At 41.0% G+C, this 21,344-nt stretch overlaps 1 protein-coding gene across 2 annotated transcripts in view; it reads left to right on the top strand.

The window, feature by feature from the left end:
- The window catches only part of NEGR1 (neuronal growth regulator 1), a 692,522-nt gene that overhangs the window by 301,010 nt on the left and 370,168 nt on the right, over positions 1 to 21,344 (top strand). For both annotated transcript variants that reach the window (XM_006121060.5, XM_006121061.5), the window contains exon 3: positions 13,395 to 13,627. In XM_006121060.5, the coding sequence (XP_006121122.1) occupies positions 13,395 to 13,627 (233 nt within the window). The remainder of the gene's footprint in view (positions 1 to 13,394; positions 13,628 to 21,344) is intronic.

Genomic DNA, 21,344 nt, shown 5'->3' with positions numbered 1-21,344 from the left:
TTGAAATGCCATGAGGACTCTCCAGGTGGCCCCAGGTTGCATGTGACATTTCAAAGCTGCAGTTGCTGCTTTGAAACATCTCTTCCTCTCCTCCCCACTCCTGCCTCTTTCTGATAGAGGCAGCAAGGGGGAGGGAAGCAACTAGTTGACTAGGCGTTCACATCCCTAGTCAGGACTGCATCAAGAGAACTATAAAGCTGTCCTTGTTGTCTTCCTCATCAAATGTTGGGGCATATGGGCTGATGACTGTTGCATATTGGTTGTTGCTGAGCTTGAGCTGAACATAAGAACAGCCATACTGGGTCAGACCGAAGGTCCATCTTGCCAAGTATCCCATCTTCTGATAGTGGTCAATGCCAGATGCCCCAGGGGCAGTGAACAGAAACAGTGATCATCAAGTGATCCTTCTGCTGTCATCCATTTCCATCCAAGCTCTAACACAGGCTATGTACACCATTCTTACCTATCCTGCCTAATAGCCATTGATAAATCTAACCTCCATGAATTTATGTGGTTCATTTTTGAAACCTGTTAAAGTCCACAAGATACTTGTTAAGCCCCACAGGAAGCTCTAAAGTCTGACTGGCAATCTTATTTTTTATGTCAAAGCCAATCCCATGAATGTTTCTCTTCGGGTGCTTTTCCTTTCCAAAAGAATGTATAGCCATCTCCATCCTCTTTTAATTGGCCCTCATCAGCCTGGCTGGTCTCATTGGAGCTGCAATGTCAGTGATGAGTCTTGCAAGTTCTTTGGCATTATGACAATTCTTCTTTCTTGGCACTAGCTGTGTTGAGCATCCATAGAGGTGTGGACATTCTAGGTGGTGATATGCATTGTCTTTTATTTCCTGTTTTGGCCACAGAGTTGAGCGATTCTACTGGATGTAGCCATCCAGTCAGAAGAGCATGAGACTGGCTATGTTTGGAGAACAGTTTTTAATACCCTACCCATTTGGACTTAACAAAGGGTGTCCTAAAAAGGCCTATTTAGTCACAGCCACTGCTGCAAAAATGTACTTCTATCTCATCCATGAACAAAATAGCTGTAACACAGAGTATGAAAGCTCTGGAGTATGGAGCTCTGAGGGTCTTTATCCCATGGATGCCTTTCCACAAAGTTGCGGTTCATCAGAAAGACCCACCTCCATTCAGGTGAGGGTGGAACAGAAAAAGAGAGATTGGACTCCTTACGCACAATCAGAAGGAGGATAGTGAGAGATTGCTGAGCCAGCAAAGGTGGGGGTCAGGATTTGGCATGGAGATGAAGGATAGGAAAAGAAACTGCACTGTATGTGAAGTTGTAAAATTGGCAAATGGCTTATTGTGAACAAGAAGAAAATGCTGGGAATGATAGGCAGTCTTGCTATAAATTTCCTAACCTGAATTCTAACAATGAAGTGAAGTACTAAGGTTAGTTTGTTTCCTACTGCTTGGAAGACAAACCCAGCAGAATCCACCAAATTTGTTGTACACTGGCAGAGATTACAATCTATTCATAATCATGATAATAAGCACTTTCCTTCATTAACTTTGCCCCATGTAGAGTTGCTCCTAAAATGGAATGCACACCATTTAAAATGTACAATATAGTTTCTGCCTGCTGGGAATGGCAGACATGTTGGTAAACCTTTCTACTCTGGAAAAATAGCACTGCATGTGAGGAAAATACATCATATATCAACGAGTAAGCCTATGGCACCTTAGACACTAAGCAAAATATGTAGAATCACGAACTTCCATAGGTAAAACCTACTTCATTGATGAAGTGGGTTTTACCTGCGAAAGCTCATGATTCTATATATTTTGGTTAGTCTCTAAGGGTATGTCTACACTACAGCACTAATTCGAACTAACTTAATTCGAAATAGTTAATTCAAACTAAGCTAATTTGAACTAGTGCATCTAGACATAAAAACTAGTTTGAATTAGCATTTGGCTAATTCGAACTAGCATTTCCACATTGAGAGGACCCTTAACCAAAGTTAAGGCTGGCCGGAAGCAGTGCCGGCAGGGCATCAGGTTAGGACTTAGAGCGTGGAGCTGTTGTCTCAGGCTAGCCGAGGGCTGTGCTTAAAGGGACCCGACCCCCACCCTGGACAGACAGTTCTCAGGGTTCCCCGCTTGCTTGTCTATCTCGATGAGGCACAGCAAAGCATTCCTGTCTTGTAGTGCCCTGAGTGCCCACACTCGGCACATCACAGCACTCGGCCACTAGCCTGGCTGCACTTGCCGCAGGCTGCCATCCGGGGGGGTTAATCAGGGGGCTGCAGGAGAGCTTCCACCCCGAGGAGCCTGCAGAGCCATCCTAGTCCTCCCCATTGGGGGCTCGTACCCCATTCCTCCCTCACCTCCTTCCACTTACCTCTCACTAGCCCCCCTTCCTGATGTAAAAAAAAAAGGACACGTGTGTTCAAAAATAGAAACTCTCTTTATTTAACAAAACTGGGGGAGGGGGGATTAACCTCTGGGGAGACTGGAAAAAAGAGGTGGGAGAGGGGAAGAGAGAGGGTGAGAGAGGGGAGGGGAAAACCTGGGAGAAGGGAGCTGGAAGGGGGAAGCCAGGGGAAGAAAGAGGAGGGGAAGTTTCAACTATGGTATACCATATCCTCAGTACTGTGTACAGATGTGATCTCCTCACCCCAGAAAAGATATTTTGGCTTTGGAAAGGGTTCCGAAAAGGGCAATTAAAATGATCAGGAGTTTGGAACAGGTCCCATATGAAGAGAGGCTAAAGAGACTGGGACTCTTCAGCTTAGAAAAGAGGAGACTGAGGGGGGATATGATAGAGGTCTATAAAATCATGAGTGTTGTGGAGAGGGTGCATAAAGAAAAGTTCTTCATTAGTTCCCATAATATAAAGACTAGAGAACAGCAAATGAAATGAATGGGTAGCAGGCTTCAAACTAATAACAGAAAGTTCTTCTTCAAAAAGCAAATAGTCAACCTGTGGAACTCCTTGCCGCAGGAGGCTGTGAAGGCTAGAACTAGAACAGAGTTTAAAGAGCAGTTAGATAAAGTCATGGAGGTTGGGTCTATGGAGTGCTATTAGCCAGGGGGTAGGAACGGTGTCCCTAGTCTCTGTTTGTGGAAGGCTGGAGATGGATGGCACAAGACAAATAGCTTGGTCATTGTCTTTGGTCCATCCCCTCAGGGGTAGCTGGTGTTGGCCGCTGTCGGCAGACAGGCTACTGGGCTAGATGGACCTTTGGTCTGACCCAGTACGGCCGTTCTTATGTTCTTATGTTCTAAGCTCAGGGCTCAGGGTCGGGGGTCTCACTGGATCACCTTGATTTTCATGAAACCTGCTCCTGGGTTTGCATGTGGCCTTTGGTGGCCAGGCTGGCAGCTCTCTTGCTCTGGACGGCCGCTTTCCTGTGCCTAGAGTGGAGGTTGTGGACATTGGAGGCCTTCCCTCAAACCTGGATGAGGTCCACGATCTGCACACTAGACCAGACGGGCGTCCACCTCCTGCGGCCCTAGGCAGGCTTCTGGGAGCCACCAGCCTAGTCCCAGGAAGAGGTGGAGGGCTGGGTGGCTGCGGGTGGCTGGCTTGTGCCGTGCCAGGTGCAGGGTCTGTTGGCTGGGTGCTGGCCTTTAAGGGCTCCGGGGCCAGGAGGGGGGCAGACGAGTTTCCCTGGTTGTGCCCAGAGTGGCCACCAGGGAAAGCTGGGGAGGGCTAGCCTCCCACTAGTTCGAATTAAGTGGCTACACAGCCCTTAATTTGAACTACTTAATTCGAACTAGGCGTTAGTCCTCGTAGAATGAGGTTTACCTATTTCGAATTAAGTGCTCCGCTAGTTTGAATTAAGTTCAAACTAGCGGTTTGCCTGTGTAGTGCCTATGAAAGTTAGTTCGAACTAATGGCTCTTAGTTCGAAATAACTTTGTAGTGTAGACATACCCTAAAATGCCACAGGACCACTTATTGTTTTTAAAGTTACAGACTTAGTCCATATTTACACTAGGAAACAACAGGTTCGACCTCTCTGGTCCCGCACTCTCGGGACCTAACCGGTCCTGGATGATTGATTTTTTTGGACCAGGGGAGGTCATTTCAGGCTCCCGCTGCTATGTCCCCCACTGGGCTTCCTGGCTCCCTCCCCAGTCCAGCTGAGCTGTGCACTGGCTCCTGATACCCTTCCATTCCACAGCCCAGCTGAGCTGCGTGCTGGTTTCCTGCCCACCCCTGCAGCCCAGTTGAGCCACATGCTCCCTTGCAGCCCAGCTGAGCCACACACCACTTCCTAGGCCCGAACCCCCCTGTAGCGTCCTGGGAGTTTCTGGTCCTGGAACATCTATGGCCATGGTGGACCATGGATGTTGCCTCATCAGAGAATCCCGGATTTCAGAGGCGCATTCTGTATTTTGAAATAACTACATTTGACTTAACTCCCATTTTAAAAAAAAATAGAAATAGTATATCCGCACTATGGGGAAGCCTTAAAATTAGTCTGGGTCTCCATTAATGTGAATGAACTACCTCCACTTAGAGCCTCAGGAAACACCAGGGAGTAATTAGTTTAAATTATTCTGGGGAATAGTTATTTTGAAATAGTGGCACTGGAGTGTCCATGCTACTGATGTTTCAAAATAACTATTTGGAAATTATCATTAGTCCCTGAGAAAAGCAGGAGTACAGATTTTGAAATAAGCGGCCCCTTATTTCAAAATAACAGGGTTGGTAGTGTGGACATGTAACTGCCATTCAAACTGGATTTGAACCTAGAAAGCTTAATATAGGAGCTGCTACAGCTTGAGCTATAAATCCAACTGTCTCTCAGCTTAGGCTGTAGAGCTCCCTTGTTCTTATCTCTTGCTGTAAGTGGTCTAAGTGCCACTACATGGGACAGAGAACCACACTAGGTATGTGGGTTACGGATGCGCTACTTATAAATTTTACCTAAGGAAGGTTATTTTGAAATAAAGCCCTTGTGTAGACCAGGGTTTACATGGCTATTTCTCTGAGATTTTTTTAACATCATGTATCAGTTGAGTGCTGCTGGGGATTTTTTATCCAGGAAGGCTTTTCTTAACAACTAATAATATGTTCTTGGGAAGTCAAATGTCAGAGAGATGCAATGATATGAACTGAAAAATCTACAGGAATTAAAATTAAGTTTTCAGGGTAAAGCATATGTTATGATAAAGATGCCAACCAAGATAGGGTATCTTACACTAATTAAACCTATTCAGCTCCTGTTCCAGACATTTTGAACCAAAATGAACCTCTCAAAAACTCAGTTGTCCAAATGCAAAGTAAAGAAAAATAGGGCTTCCCTTGTGTGTATGTTTTATCTATCTCTCCCTAATCTGTGGACAGTGTAAACTATGTATTGTTGTAAAAGGCAAATGCATTGTGCAAAACCATTCCTATTGACTGAACGCCAGAGAGAGAGAGAGGGGCCTTTTTTTTTTTTTTTTTTTTTGCGTCTGCAACCTTAAAGTTATTTTTAAAATACTGTTAATACATTTTAAGCTTCTGGTTATTTGCCTTCCTAGGAATTGACTGGCAAATTTCAGTTCCATTCTTTGAAAAATATCGTCTCCCTCTGATGGCTAATTTGACATCTATAAATTCTCTCAACTGTAAATCAACTCTCTTGCCTCTTGAAGAAAATAGTCTATCTAAGGTTCTGAATTCAAATGATGTTCAGGCTTTTTTAAAATTCATTTCTGTATACCTGGCTTCCTCTTTGATATGAATGTGATTCCACTAAGAACATAAGAATGGCCATACTGGGTCAGACCAAAGATCCATCCAGCCCAGTATCCTGTCTGTCAACAGTGGCCAATGCCACAGGGAGTGAACTGAACAGTTAATGATCAAGCCATCTCTCTCCTGCCATCCATCTCCACCCTCTGACAAACAGAGTCTAGAGACACCATTCCTTACCCATCCTGGCTAATAGCCATTAATGGACTTAATCTCCATGAATTTATCTAGTTCTCTTTTAAACCCTGTTATAGTCTTAGCCTTCACAACCTCTTTAGGCAAGGAGTTCCAAAGGTTGACTGTGCATTGTGTGAAGAACTTCCTTTTATTTGTTTTAAACCTGCTGCCCATTAATTTAATTTGGTGGCCCCTAGTTCTTATATTATGGGAACAAGTTAATTACTTTTCCTTATTCACTTTCTCCACACCACTCATGATTTTATATACCTCTATCATATCCCCCCTTAGTTGTCTCTTTTCCAAGTTGAAAAGTCCTAGTCTCTTTAATCTCTCCTCTCCGTTCCAAACCTCTAATCATTTTAGATGTCCTTCTATGAACTTTTTGTAATGCCAGCATATCTTTTTTGAGATGAGGAGACCACATCTGTATGCAGTATTCAAGATGTGGGCGTACCATGGATTTATATAAGGGCAATAAGATATTCTCTGTCTTATTCTCTACCTCTTTTTTATGATTCCTAACATCCTGTTGGCTTTTTTGAGTGCTGCTGCACACTGTGTGGAAGTCTTCAGAGAACTATCCATGATGACTCCAAGATCTATTTCCTGATTAGTTGTAGCTAAATTAGCCCCCATCATATTATATGTATAGTTAGGGTTATTTTTTCCAATGTGCATTACTTTACATTTATCCACATTAAATTTCATTTGCCATTTTGTTGACCAATCACTTAGTTTTGTGAGATCTGAAGCCTATAATTTAAAAAAAAATCACAATTAAAAATTCAAGAAGAAATATTTTCTGTAATTAGTAATGAATCTGTGTTTTAATTGTGGGGAAGGAGACTATAGGAAAAAGATGAGTTCAAGAAGCCACTAGATTTACTCATGGAGAAAGAATAGTACAGAGGCTAGGAAAGAGTAATAGGGAACAAAAAACAGGACTATGTAGCACTTTAAAGACTAACAAGATGGTTTATTAGGTGATGAGCTTTCGTGGGCCAGACCCACTTCCTCAGATCAAATTGTGAAAGAAAATTGGTATGACCATATATACCAAAGGGATACAATCAAAAAAATGAACACATATGAAAAGGACAAATCAAATTTCAGAACAGAAGGGGGGATGAGGCGGGGAAGCAAATGTCTGTGAGCTAATGTTATTAGAGGTGATAATTGGGGAAGCTATCTTTGTAATGGGCAAGGTAATTAGCGTCCTTGTTAAGACCTAGGTGTAAAGTGTCAAATTTAAGCATGAATGACAGTTCAGAGGATTCTCTTTCAAGTCTGGTGTTAAAAGGTCTTTGAAGCAGGATGCAGGTAATCAGGTCATTGAGACAATGCCTTTTCTGGTTGAAATGGCAAGAAACTGCTTTTTCTTTGTGATCCTGTCTAATATCTGTTTTGTGTGCATTGATTCTTTGTCGAAGTGTCTGAGATGTTTGTCCAATGTACATAGCAGATGGACATTGTCGGCGCATGATAGCATAAATTATATTTCTGGATGAGCAGGAATATGTGTTTTTGATCTTATACTCAATTGGTTAGGTCCAATAATGGTATCAGCAGAGTAAATATGTGGACAAAGCTGGCAACGGGGTTTGTTGCAAGGGAAAGTTCCAGGATTGGTGTTAGTGGGGTATGTTCTGGGGTTGTTGGTAAGAATCATCTTGAGGTTAGTTGATTGTCTATAGGAGACTATGGGTCTGTCTCTCAGAGCCTCTTGGAGTTTAGTATCCTGTTCCAATATAGGCTGTAGTTTATTGATAATGTATTGGACGGGTTTAAGTTGGGGGCTGTAGGTGATGACAAGTGGTGTTCTATTGTTGGTTTTCTTGGGTCTGTCTTGAAGTAGATGGTTTCTGGGTATTCATCTGGCTCTTTCAATTTGTTTTTTTATTTTTCTGGGTGGGTAGTTGAGGTTTATAAATGCTTGGTAGAGATCCTGACGTTTCTGGTCTCTGTCAGTAGGATTAGAGCAGATGCGATTGTATCGAAGGGCTTGGCTATAGACGATGGATCGTATGGTGTGTTCTGGATGGGAGCTGGAGGCATAAAGGTAACTGTATGAGTCAGTGGGTTTTCTGTAGAGGGTGGTGTCTAATTTACCATTGGTGATTTGTACTGTGGTGTCCAGGAAATGGATCTCTCGTGTAGAATGGTCCAGGCTGAGATTGATGGTGGGGTGTAGGTTGTTAAAATCTCTGTGTTTCTAGTGGCCAAGAAACACTGGTCATTCCACAGAGATTTTAACAACCTACTCTCCACCATCAATCTCAGCCTGGACCTTCTGTTCTGAAATTTGATTTGTCCTTTTTATATGTGTTCATTTTTTTGATTGTATCCTTTGGTATATATGGTCATGCCAATTTTCTTCCACAATTTGATCTGAGGAAGTGGGTCTGGCCCACGAAAGCTCATCACCTAATAAACCATCTTGTTAGTCTTTAAAGTGCTACATAGTCCTGTTTTTTTGTTTCAGCTAGACCAGGCTAACGCGGTTACATATCTATTAGTAATAGGGAAGATGTGGTTAGCAATTTTTAAGGAAATTGAACTGGATGATAGCCGATACTTGCAAATTGCAGCAAGTCATTCTCTGATAAATTTTGAAAGAAATACTGAAATATCCCCATGCAGCTACATCAGTTAACATGGGAAATGATGTTTTAAATCTTGCGTGAAATATTTTTTGATTCCAGGCTTCAGTAAAAAAACAAAAACGAAAAAGAAAAAACAAAAAATCTTTTTCCATTGCATGATTACAGTCACATTTTAAGTCTGGGACAATCTCCTGACTGCACTATTGGTTTAGTCAAAATTTTCTCAAGAGACATAAGATAAATAAGGATTAATATCTCATTTATTTAATTATTATAATGCTTGTTTCAATTAATTTTGCAATATGTTTATTCTTTGTTCATAAAACATAATTGGTGCTCCCTTGAGATTATTTTAAAGTTAATTGTATTAAGTGAAATCCTATAATGACTAGCATGAAATTTAATGATAAGCAGAAGCTGAAGATTGAGGGGAAAAAAAGATGGGTTTCGTAATACATTCATTATCAACCATTATCTATTAATTCTTTAAAAAAATAATTTGTACCTTTAACATGGCAAATTATGTTATTGGACTTTTTGGTGCCAAATTCAGTTTTGTTTTGTCTTATCATTCATAAATGATCAATAAATGTTTCAGATCATTTGAGTATGGGGTTATTTCTGCAAATGTGCCTCTGACAGTGTTTACTACCCAGTGTACTGCATAATCACCTAATAAGATGATTCATATATCGAACCCTGTGACAAAGACTATGCAAAAGTCAATAGTTTCAGTTCACATGTTTTTATGCACTGATTTGGGCCTGATCTTACTTCCAGTGGTGTCAACCAGGAGTAACTTAATAGAATCACACTATAAAACTGGTGTTAATTGAATTAGCATCAGTTTCTGAGTTTGGTGCTCAAACTAACCCCCAAATGAAATTCAGTGGTAATCGCTGGGTGATTCTGCATGAAAACAATAACTACAATCAAGGCCCCTTGAATATATTTTCAGGTGCACTCAAAATGGTGCCCAAATTTGCATGAGATAGTTGCAAACTGTAAGAAATCTGTCAGCTTGTTAGGCCAAGTTTCAATCTTGCAACAAGATTTTTTTTCATGGTGTTAGTATCCTGTTATTGAACAGCTGCTTTGATAGTTTCTTATAAGGAAATAGACATTTTTCTAGTGCTCTCACTAGTGTCTGTCCTTTTATTTTGACAGTAGAACAGCCTCTGGCACCTAAGTCTAGGGGTCAATAATCCCACTTGACCTCATCAAGGGAGCTCTCATCCCCATGAGTAGAAATCAAGGAACTTGGTTCTATTCAGATGGATATCATGTGGCATTCGTTTACTTTCATTCTAGTAACACTTTCCCCCTTCATCTAAGCTGTTCCTGCTCCCTCAGAGATCAAGATGCACATGTTGAAAGAATATTTCACTCACCTTAGCTGAGAGGGCAAATTACCTCTTTGTGTTGCAATAATGGTGTAAGAGTTGTGTAGTCTATAGACTTCCCAAAGGCACTGAAGGTACCAGTTCACTGATGTTCCTATCAGCCTGAGAAGTGACAGTTTTAAAGCCAAATCTAATTCTAATTTTCTTGTATGGCAGTATGTGGGCTACAAGCTAAGTTGTCCCTCTGACCCTCATAATAATTTAAATAATGTTAATGGGCTTTAAAACTAAAGGGATAAAAAGGGAAAGCCTTTACAATCTTTGGTAGTTGACTTCACAGCACAGAATTATCACACACTGTGAAATGCATACAAAAAATCAGAAGTTAATTTATTTTTGCTCACTGAAAAAGTAGAGTAGTGAATAAAGATTAGTACATGTGTTTTTTAGGGATAAATTACAAGGAAGAATAACATTAATTCTTGTTTTTGAATATACGCATATTTATTTGTAAACATATGTGTAACTAATAAATTCACAAATCAGAAGCAATTTACAAACAGAAAAAAGAGAAATCCCCAGGACAGTATATCTGCAACAAATAAATGTGACTGGTCATTTAGTACACACTAAATATGTACTTTCTTTGGAGCTTTTTTGGGCTACCATTTTGTTGCTGTATTGGGAAAATGCAGCAAAGCGTTATGTGCTTACTGATTTTAAGGCTATCTTTGGGCCAGATTTTGGTCTAGTTTACATGTAGTTTGATCTTCTAACTTCAGTGGATTTTTGCATAAATTGTGAGCCAACACAAAATATGACTTTTTTTTTGGTCTTTTGGATCAGATTGCTTAATATTTTATCATTCCTAAAAGCCCACTTTTTAAAGGTACATGCAGAACAGGAAAGTCTTTTTTTTTCAGTCATGTCACTGCGTTCCAGAAAAGTTCTTGTTTTCAAGGAGAGCCACTGAACCTAACCTGGAAAAATACAATTTTTTGTTGTACATCAGGAAAAGTCCCATCTAAGATCTTACTTGCTTACCCTGGAAAAATTGGTTTCCTTGTTGCGAGTAAATTGTAGTTAAAGCATAATATTCTCTTTGTTAATCAACCTTTAAGTTGCTTTTTGGCAGATTCCTGCTATCTATTTGTGATGTTCACTATGGATGGTAAAGGGAATTGTCTAAGTAAGAATTAGTTGGTCTTTGGCACATTGCTGAAAAAGATGAAATATTATCACCAGATCAAATAAAACAGCTAGACACAATCCAATGGTTAGAATATCCCTTTTAAGCAGTTTTATCTCGCCTTTTCTCAGCATGAAAACCTGGATGTTGAAAGAGCTATGTTTAAATGAGGAGCAGTGAGGAAACTGCAACTTTCAGAACACGTCACAGCATCTGGCTTCTTTGCAGGCTTTTGACAGCATCAGAACTGCCCGTTAGGCTGCTGAGACAGCTCTGAAAGTAACTGGCTAACCTATCCTTTTGAACGTTTTTCATGTGATTTAACTTTGAATCTGAGGAAAATTCCTCTTTAAAGGGTACCAATTAAAGATTAAATTGCTATTTTCATTAAACTATTTTTGCTCAAGAAGTTGAATATTTTCTTACAATCTAAATGAAACCTATATTTTTGTGGGGAGGAAGAAGCAGTTTTGCTAATGTTTTTAGTATGTATGTGCTGGAGAGGCTCGAAGAGAGCTGCCAGCAACTGGCGCCCTAAGCGGAATGAGCGATCGGTGCCCCCACCTCCATAGCTCTCAATGGTGTGATGTCATCATTGGGTGCCGCATTAAACGCAGCACCCTAGGCAACTGCCGAGGTTGCCTACATCCATGGGCCGCCCCTGTGTGTGTGTGTGTGTGTGTGTGTGCATCTCTTTTCTCATTCATATTCTCTCTTTTCTTATTTTAAAACAGTATTAGAAATAGCACTTTTTACTCACTTGATCAAGCGTCCAAGGCAGATATACCACATTCATTTATAGTCTCATATCATAGTCTGGCCCAACAATCTTATCATCTTCTCTTGATTTCTGTGCTAACAAAACAAGAATCTCTCTCTCTATATTTTTTTCTTTACTTGTTGGTTAACATTTAACAGTATCATTCCAAGTGATCAGTGTTCTTTAGATGAAAAACTATATTAGAGAAATGTTACAAAAGTTTTTCAAATATGTTATGTCATACCTTAATAGTAGTAATTCAATTCAGTGGCTTAATTATCTAAAAAGGCTATATATTTTATGGAACCGTGTACATACAGAAAAGACTTTCAGTTAACATTGGACTTTGACATCTACTAGTTTTCATACTACAGAAGGTAAAACTGACTGCAAATTAGTTATGTGTTATACCTCGTTCATAATATTTTTCAACTGATTTGTTAATACATTTGGCAGTAGCCCATCCCGTTATATTTCGCTTCCAATTTGGTAGCAATATCAAGTACTGTGTTCAGATCCCCAATGTAATGTGTAAGGATGCCATCAAACTCTTTCAATGTATATTTTCATTCTTTAGCCGTGCTTTGTACTCATTTAAAGGAATTACTCTTTAACTTGTAGAGGAAGGCTTTTAAAATGAAGTTTAGAATCTCAGGAGTCTGTCATATTCATTGGGATATATCTACACCTTAATGGGTAGGGAGTTACTCATGGAGTTCCAATTAAATCACATAGTGTACCCTATTGCACATTATTTTTCTGTAATTGCTTTTTTAATAAACAATAATTGTACAAAACTACAGTACTGTACTATAAACCAATTACACTAGTTTGAATAATTAACATACCACTGATCCACTTCCATTTATTGTGAGGTAGTTGAAATATATTTTATATTTGCTTGTTGTCTAGAAATAGCAATCTAATAGGAGCTATGCTTACATAAATGGAAAAGACTACAACATAAAACTTAGAAATGATAAATAGGATGAGCATAAGAAGAAAGAGTAAAATTATATATTGAACTTTTTCAGTTCATGAATGGCACTAAAATAATTAAGAGAAAAGAATGTATCAAATATTTTATCTTATGAGAAGAAACTTATTTTAAAAGAAAAAGAATATTTTTCATACTAAATAGCATGTACTTCCACCCTGATCCTTACTTGATTCAATTGGAATTGCTTGATTTTTTAAATAATCTGACAGTTGAGGAAGATTTCCCCTTTAGCCCAAGCAATAGGGCACTCTGATTTTTGGAGCAGGAGTAACTTAATTGTAGGCCTGTTGTGTTCGGAAGTGATAATGGGGTTTAATTCAGAGATTGACAGCCTCAGTAGCCACAGATCAGCTACAATTTGAGTGGGAGATGATAATGAAGGTGAAAACATATTAATTGCAAGCTATGAGGAAAATTCCCCTGTATTTGGAACCAAAGTAAACTTGGAAATATTCTCTGGATTTCTAGATGACTTAGACCCATGTCTAATAAGTTGTAGTGATGTGAAATACTGAATCTGTGTGACAACAAATAACTAACAAACTTACAGAGCTCTCTGTATTTTCATTCTGATTATTAATCTTTTTCTCCCTCTTGTAATTCACAGGTGTTATTTGGAAGATGGAGCTTCAAAAGGTGCCTGGCTGAACCGGTCAAGTATTATTTTTGCAGGTGGTGATAAATGGTCAGTAGATCCTCGAGTTTCAATTGCAACAGCAAATAAAAGGGAATACAGCCTCCAGATACAGGATGTAGATGTGACAGATGATGGCCCATACACTTGTTCAGTGCAGACCCAACACACTCCGAGAACAATGCAGGTGCACTTAACTGTACAAGGTATGTATTTTAACTCATTGCACAGCATTTTTAGAAAAGTACTGAAACATTCCATATATTCTCCTCTTAATGTACAGTAGCCTTGTGATCAGAATGTATCTTCTAGAATTGTAGTCTAATTTTGTTATACTTATGTTTCACCATCTCTCCCATGGATTTTAGTCTCCATGGAATGATTAACAAACTTTATAAAATCAAGATGTCTGCTCCAGTTAAAACAGGAATTAATTCTGGGAAGTTTGATAGCTTGTGTTGAACTTCTTTAGTCTGGCACCTCTAGGACCAAACCACAGAACTTGCTGAACCACAGGAGTTCAATATTGGAGTGAGTGTGTCTCTTCATTTTTATTTCACTGAGTGAATAAATGGAACAACGCTTGCAATAGTGCTTAATAATGTACGACTGAACTGATACACTATATAAGGCTATGCCTAGCCAAGGCTTATCAGCTCTCTTCATAACAAAGTGTTACTGTTCTTACACAAGTTTACTATATTGGCACAAGAAAATAAGTAGATAAAACATAAAAAGCATGCTTATGCTTAGCAGCATTATTAGCACTTACTCTACTTGCTGGTCTCTTAGAAGATATCTAGAGGTAATTTAGAAGTTAATAACAGCACAGAACTTTGAAAGGCAGGACTGGGGGCTGGAAACAAACTTTACAGGTCTGTGGGAAACTTTGCCACATGAATGATAAATGGGCATCCTGCTAACTAAAATCATGTTGGACCATGCATGTTGCCAGACCAGAGAGTGCTGAACTAAAGAGATTCAACCTGTACAATTAATCAGACTCAGTGATTACAGTGGTCCTTTCTGGCCTTATACTCTATGAATTTTTCAGCACAGCTCAGGCAAAGTCCTCAGTTCTGTTGCCTTGTATAGGCAGATAGTTAACTATCTACTTCTATTTAGTTCCCTTTTAAATGCAAGCCACGATCATGAGAATGTATGTGCCCTAAAAGATGGGCATTTGAGCATATTTTAGTCAATCACTTATATTGCCACTGCATAGACCTCATATATTGTGATCTTTTCAGCCAAGTAGAAGAATTGTTAATTTTTTAAATGTTACATTCCTTAATTATTGTGCTCATCTTCTTGTGAACGATATATTAGTTTTAATGCTGACTGAACAATCTTGCTTTTCTCTCAGTACATTTGCATTTGGAAAGTAAAGCACCTCAGGAAGCTACTTTATGAGATAGAGATTTATTCAGTATACGTTGGAGTTCTTACGGCCAGATTATCACCAGATTGATGCCAAAATCAGCTTTGTTTCATGCCTGCATAAATGGCAGTTATATCAAGCCATTGTTCAAGAGATGTTTTATACAAAAGTAAGGTCCATAGTTATACATGACTTCACCATTTAGTTCTTCCTTCTCCTTTGCCCATTTAGACTTGTGCAAAACCTGTCACATGCTACAGGTATATTAAAAATTAATATTAGTTATTTTAAGATAGGAACCTTAGCCCACTACAATTGTATGACTTTTGTGGCCTTTACATGACGGATTTGTCTTCTCAAAATATTGTTACTCTTGATCACTTGCAGGGTTTCACTGCAGTATTTGCAGTGTCATGTAACTTATTTTAAAAACGTGAAAAACATCTTTTTTATATTTTTAATAATTGCTGCATCAACAAGCCAAATAGCTAATGTTCATACTTAGAAATTTTGTACTCTAGTATTTGATGTGGGATTACTGCAGCTTTGCAAAGTTACTTTATTTTCCAGAGCTCAGAAATTCATATAGTAGATAAGGGAAAAAGCCTTAACAATATGATGCTGTTTTTAAATGTAATTATTCATTTGAAATTCATTGGCATTTAAACTGCTTTTCAGTTATATTAATAAAGTTCAAGAAGGACAAACACTGGTAAGCCAGACAGGGTCAATTCAAGCATAAGTAAATGTCAAAGAAACAATTGTCCTTAAGTAGAGATGATTATCTGTATGCTAAAACAAGCTGTCACACACATTTTTATTCATCAGATTTCCGTAATTTCCATCAATGCAGGCTGCTATACATATTTTACTATTGTTTGCATGATTTATATTCAAACCAAGATAAAGTAAATTTATTGGAAGAGTACAGAGATTCTCACCAAAAGACAAAGGGTCGAAGCTGTGCCACTACTCTAGAGCTCCTAAACTTAAGGCACCATGTTGGGTGTGAGGGGAATTTTAAGACCATAATAGATGGAAAAATCTAGGTTTGTGTTCTTGCTGTTTCTCTTCAAAGTGATGGTGATAAGATGTATGTGAATAAGGGAGGAAACCAGACTTTTGCTGATGACTTCAGCTCTTAAGACAGTTTGCATAGAAGTGCTAAATTGCACATTGATAAATTTATTTTATTTGTTTCCTGCCCATATTGGTGTGTAATCTTTAGCTGCTGAGCAAATGAGAACCAAGGAAACTTTACATAAGATGAGACTGTCTGCTTCTGAACTAGTCACAACTAGTTTGTGGATTATTTTGTATCTGTGCCAGTTGTCGTCATCACCTGATGGCAGTATAGGATGCTGCAATCCAGAATCATTCCAAGACATTTCAGAAAATCCGTTGTAGAAGGTAGCTTTCAAAGATTGCTCTGCATGTTGATTGCTCAGCTGATGTGACGATAACTGTTATAAATGTAGTGATGTCAGTACCTTGCTCTGTGACTGCATCTTCATTACGCAAACTGAACCCAATCACAACATTGACATTTTTGGCAGGAGACTTATAAGAGAGGTTTAGGATTAAAGGGCCATAGAGGTGGCCTCCTTGCTTATTAGCACATTGGATAAGTCTGCAATGCTGTTATCTGTCCTGCACTGGTTCCATGGATAAAGAACCTCAGTCTCCACCAATGTCAGCTAAGTTCACTTCCACAAATTTCATAACAGTGAAATGCCTTTAATAAGGAAAAAAATACTTCTGTACTAGAAAGCTAAGTATCCAGAGTTTGCTACTGTTCTGGAGTAAAAAACAACAATGGGAATAGAGGATGGTAGTTGAGGGGATAAGAAGAAAGAAATTGTTTACCACAAGTCAAATGCTGCTTTGCTACATTAGAGCAATACTCATTGGAATGGGAAATATTACATGAGAGCAGAATTTGGCACAGTAATAACTCTTTTTCAGGTTTAGTTAAATACTTATTTCTGACAATAATAAACTTAAATAAGTCAGATATTGCTGCATGGTCATTTCACCTCATATGTGATACCAGTTAGGTTTTCTGCTTCTTTAAGAACCTGTACATAGATTCTCAACCCTGCTCTCCGCTCATTGCACTGGCCAGGCAGCATAAAGACAAAATAATCTACTGTGCTAGGTATCTCTCATGAGTGAGCAAGTTCTACTGCCCCCATAAGTATAAAATTGGCATGCCAGCCTCTTGTGTCACCTTTCTTCCATCTCTGGTAGAGGGGTATGTTAGAACAGGGAGAGTGCATAGCAGGAGTTTACTCCAGCCATCTCAAGGTGGTTGACAGTCTCTTGGAGACGAATTGCAAGCTAGACATAGGCTTTAGGAATTTCCAGGCTGTGTTAACCTATTTTGTGGTGGAATAAGGCAGAGAATGCTAATAATAATCAACTCTATTATATGCCACTCCATCTGACACAGCATACAATTCAGCTGCAAATGGATAAGAGCACAGGGATTATGTATGATTAACAGAAATAAACCTGAGTGAAAATTACTTCTAACATCCTTGTATTGTTTGCTCTGATAATGCAAAAGCAAGGGAAGAAAGTATGAAACTAGTAAGGTATGTAGCTGGTAAAACTTCAGACAAAGTTAGTGCAATTTCTTTTAAATGTCACATTTCATTGTTGTGTTGACAGTTGAAAATAGAACATACAGAAACATCAATATTGTACGTGTACCCACAAATAGAAATACCAAAACTGAGTATATTTCTAGTGCCCATGGGTACGTCTACACTACAACGTTAATTCGAACTAACTTAGTTCAAATTAGTTAATTCGAACTAAGCTAATTCGAACTAACGCGTCTAGAATTAAAACTAGTTCAAATTAGCGTTTTGCTAATTCGAACTAGCAAGTCCACATTGAGTGGACCCTAAACAGGGCTTAAGGATGGCCGGAAGCAGTGCCGGCAGGGCATCAGAGGAGGACTTAGAGCGTGGAGATGCTGTCTCAGGCTAGCCGAGGGCTGCGCTTAAAGGGTCCCGACCCACACCCCGGACAGACAGTTCTAAGGGGTGCCCCGCTTGCAAAGCAGTCCTGGCTTGGATTGCCCGGAGTACCCACACTGGGCACATCACACCACTCGGCCATCAGCCCGGCTGCACTTGCCGCAGGCTGCCATCTGGGGAGAGGGGGTAATCGGGGGGCTGCAGGAGAGCTTCCACCCCCAGAAGCCCACAGAGCCAGCCCAGTCCTCCCCATCGGGGGCTCGTACCCCATTCCTCCCTCACCTCCTTCCACTTACCCTTCCCTAACCCCCCTTATTATTGATGTACAAAATAAAGATAACGTTTCTTCCAACATTGACTTTGTCTTTATTGAACAAAACTGGGGGAGACTGGGAAAAGGAGGTGGGAGAGGGGAAGAGAAGGCTGGGAGAGGGGAGGGCAACTAACATGATCAGGGGTTGGGAACAGGTCCCAGATGAAGAAAGGCTACAGAGACTGGGACTGTTCAGCTTAGAAAAGAGGAGATGGAGCGGGGACAGGATAGAGGTCTCTAAAAGCAGGGGTTGGGTGGAGAGGGTGCATTCAGAAAAGTTCTTCATGAGTTCCCATAAAGAAGGACTAGAGGACACCAAAGGAAAGGAATGGGTACCAGGCTTCAAACTAGTAACAGAAAGTTGTTCTTCACAAAGCAAAGAGTCAACCTGTGGAACTCCTTGCTGCAGGAGGCTGTGAAGGCTACAACTAGAACAGAGTTTAAAGGGAAGTGAGATCAAGTCATGGAGGTTGGGTCCATGGAGTAGTCTTAGCCAGGGGGTAGGAGTGGTGTCCCTGCCCAAAGTTTGTGGAAGGCTGGAGAGGGATGGCACGAGACAAATGGCTTGGTCACTGTCTTCGGTCCATCCCCTCCAGGGTCCCTAGGGTTGGCCGCTGTCGGCAGACAGGCTACTGGGCTAGATGGACCTTTGGTCTGACCCAGGACGGCCATTGTAAGCTCATGGCTCAGGGTCGGGGGTCTCAGTGGACCCCCTTGATTTTCATGCACACCTGCTCCTGGGTGGCCAGGCTGGCAGCTCTCCTGCCCTAGACAGCCACTTTCCTGTGCCTAGTGCGGAGATCATGGACGAGGTCCACGATGTCCGCACTAGCCCAGGCGGGTGCCCGCCTCTTGCGGTCCAGGGCAAGCTCCCGGGAGCCGCCAGCCTGGTCCCGGGAAGAGGGGGTGGGCTGGGGGACATCGGATGGGTGGCTCTGTGCCGTGCCAGGTGCAGGGTCTGCTGGCTGGGTGCTGGCAGGCTTGCACCTGGCACGGGCACCGTGGCCAGCCCGTGCCCCTTTAAGGGGTCCGGGGCCGGGAGGGGGGCATAGAGTTTCCCTGGTGTTGGCCAGAGTGGCCACCCGGGAAACCTGGGGAGGGCTAGCCTCCCACTAGTTCGAATTAAGGAGCTACACACCCCTTAATTTGAACTAGCTAGTTTGAACTAGGCTTAATCCTCGTAAAATGAGGTTTTCCTAGTTCGAACTAAGCGCTCCGCTAGTTCAATTCAAATTCGAACTAGCAGAGCGCTAGTGTAGCGGCTATGAATGTTAGTTCGAACTAACGTCCGTTAGTTCGAACTAACATTGTAGTGTAGACATACCCCATGTGTACCATCTCCAGCATAAGTAATCATAGGCATGCACAGCACATTTCGTTAGGGTATGCACCCAGGGAAATTTATTTTTTATTTTTTTTAAAGGCGAACATTTATTGAATACTCAATCATAAAGGACATTATTTTATTCATCAAACTAAAGAAACTAAAACTTAACTAACTTTTTTTTTAACTTAACTAAATTTTACTTAAAAAACACAGACTCAAGTATGGGACATTGTACTTCTTAGTTTGTTTTTTACATGTGCAATTCATACTTTAAAACTAAAAGGCTGTGTCTAGACTGGCAAGTTTTTCCGCAAAATCATCTGCTTTTGTGGAAAAACTTGCCAGCTGTCTACACTGGCCGCTTGAATTTCCGCAAAAGCACTGACGATCTCATGTAAGATTGTCAGTGATTTTGCGGAAATACTATGCTGCTCCCGTTCGGGCAAAAGTCTTTTTCCAAAAGACTTTTGCGCAAAAGGGCCAGTGTAGACAGCAGAGATTTCTTTTCTGCAAAAAAGCCCCGATTGCAAAAATGGCAATCGGGGCTTTTTTGCGGAAAAGTGCGTCTAGATTGGCAATGGATGCTTTTCCGCAAAAAGTGCTTCTGCGGAAAAGCGTCCTTCCAATCTAGACGTGCTTTTCCGAAAATGCTTTTAACGGAAAACTTTTCCGTTAAAAGCATTTCTGGAAAATCATGCCAGTGTAGTCGTAGCCAAAGAGCTTATCATGTGATTAAATTAAAATGCAAAGCCACTTTTTTTGAGACATTATAGGGTTACCACGTAGTCTTAAAAGAAATACTGGACACACTTCATGGGGGGGAGAGGGGAAAGACCAGCCGGGAGGAGAGCGGGGCTGGCCGGGGGGAAGGAGGGGGCGGGAAGCAGAGCTGGCGGAGGGGGATGTGGGTCGGTCAGAGCGGGGCTGGCCGGGGGAGATCAGGGGACAGGAGGGGCAGCCAGCAGGAGTGAGGCTGGCCTGGGGAGTTCAGAAGGAGGAGGGGAGAACTGGCCGCCAGAAGCCGCGCTGGCGGAGGGTGCAGTGGGGCTGGCCAGGGAAGATCAGGAGGAGGAACCGGCTGGCAGGAGGTAGAGCTGGTGGCGGGGGAGGGGTTAGGTACAGTGGGGTTGGCCGGGGGAGATCAGGAGAGGAGGGGAGAACTGGCCGCTGGAAGCAGGGCTGGTGGCGGGTGCAGCGGGACTGGCTGGGGAAGATTGGGAGGAGAAGTAGGGGAGAATCAACTGGCTGGCCAGGAGGGTGGGGGTGGCCAGGAGTGTATCAGCCGGTAGTTCGGACTAGTGTAGCCGCGCGGCACGGAGTCCGCGCTAGCGGACTTTTAAAAACGGCGGCGCCCGGCTTTATGCAAATGAAGCCTGGGAAATTCAAATCCCGGGCTTCATTTGCAACTCCGGTTGCCTACATTACCACCCTAGTTCGAACTAGGGTGGTAGTGTAGACATACCCCAAATATTCAGGGAGAGTTTATTGCCTTTGCATTTTAACACTGATGCCAAATGTTGTTGAAGGGAAACATTCTCATTTTCCTTATGCTAATAAGGTGCTTTCCAAAATACAAGAAGACATAAGTGTTACATGCAGTCTCCACAAATGGTATGGCAATAAGAAGTAGCCATATAGTTTTTATCATAAACTGCTTATGAAAATAAATACTGTGACAGAGTGCGGTCACAAATACTTCACTTGAAATTCATAAGTAAAAATAATTTTATTTCAATCTCCTATGGTACAATAGCAAGACTTTTGGTTGGCTGGTGTTTTTTTTTAATTTTTTTTATAAACATTACTATATAAACGACTGGACTCAAGTGAACCTCTGTGTCAATATTTTCAAATGAGCCTTATGAGGAAAGGAGGCAGAAGACAGCAACAAAGTTGTGTGACCCTAGGTAACATC

The sequence above is a fragment of the Pelodiscus sinensis genome, chromosome 9 (genome assembly GCF_052426305.1).
Source record: "Pelodiscus sinensis isolate ZL-2025 chromosome 9, ASM5242630v1, whole genome shotgun sequence".
In the NCBI taxonomy this organism is placed as follows: Eukaryota; Metazoa; Chordata; order Testudines; family Trionychidae; genus Pelodiscus; species Pelodiscus sinensis.
The sequence above is the reverse complement of the archived record's forward strand: the minus strand, read 5'-3'. Positions and strand labels throughout refer to the sequence as shown.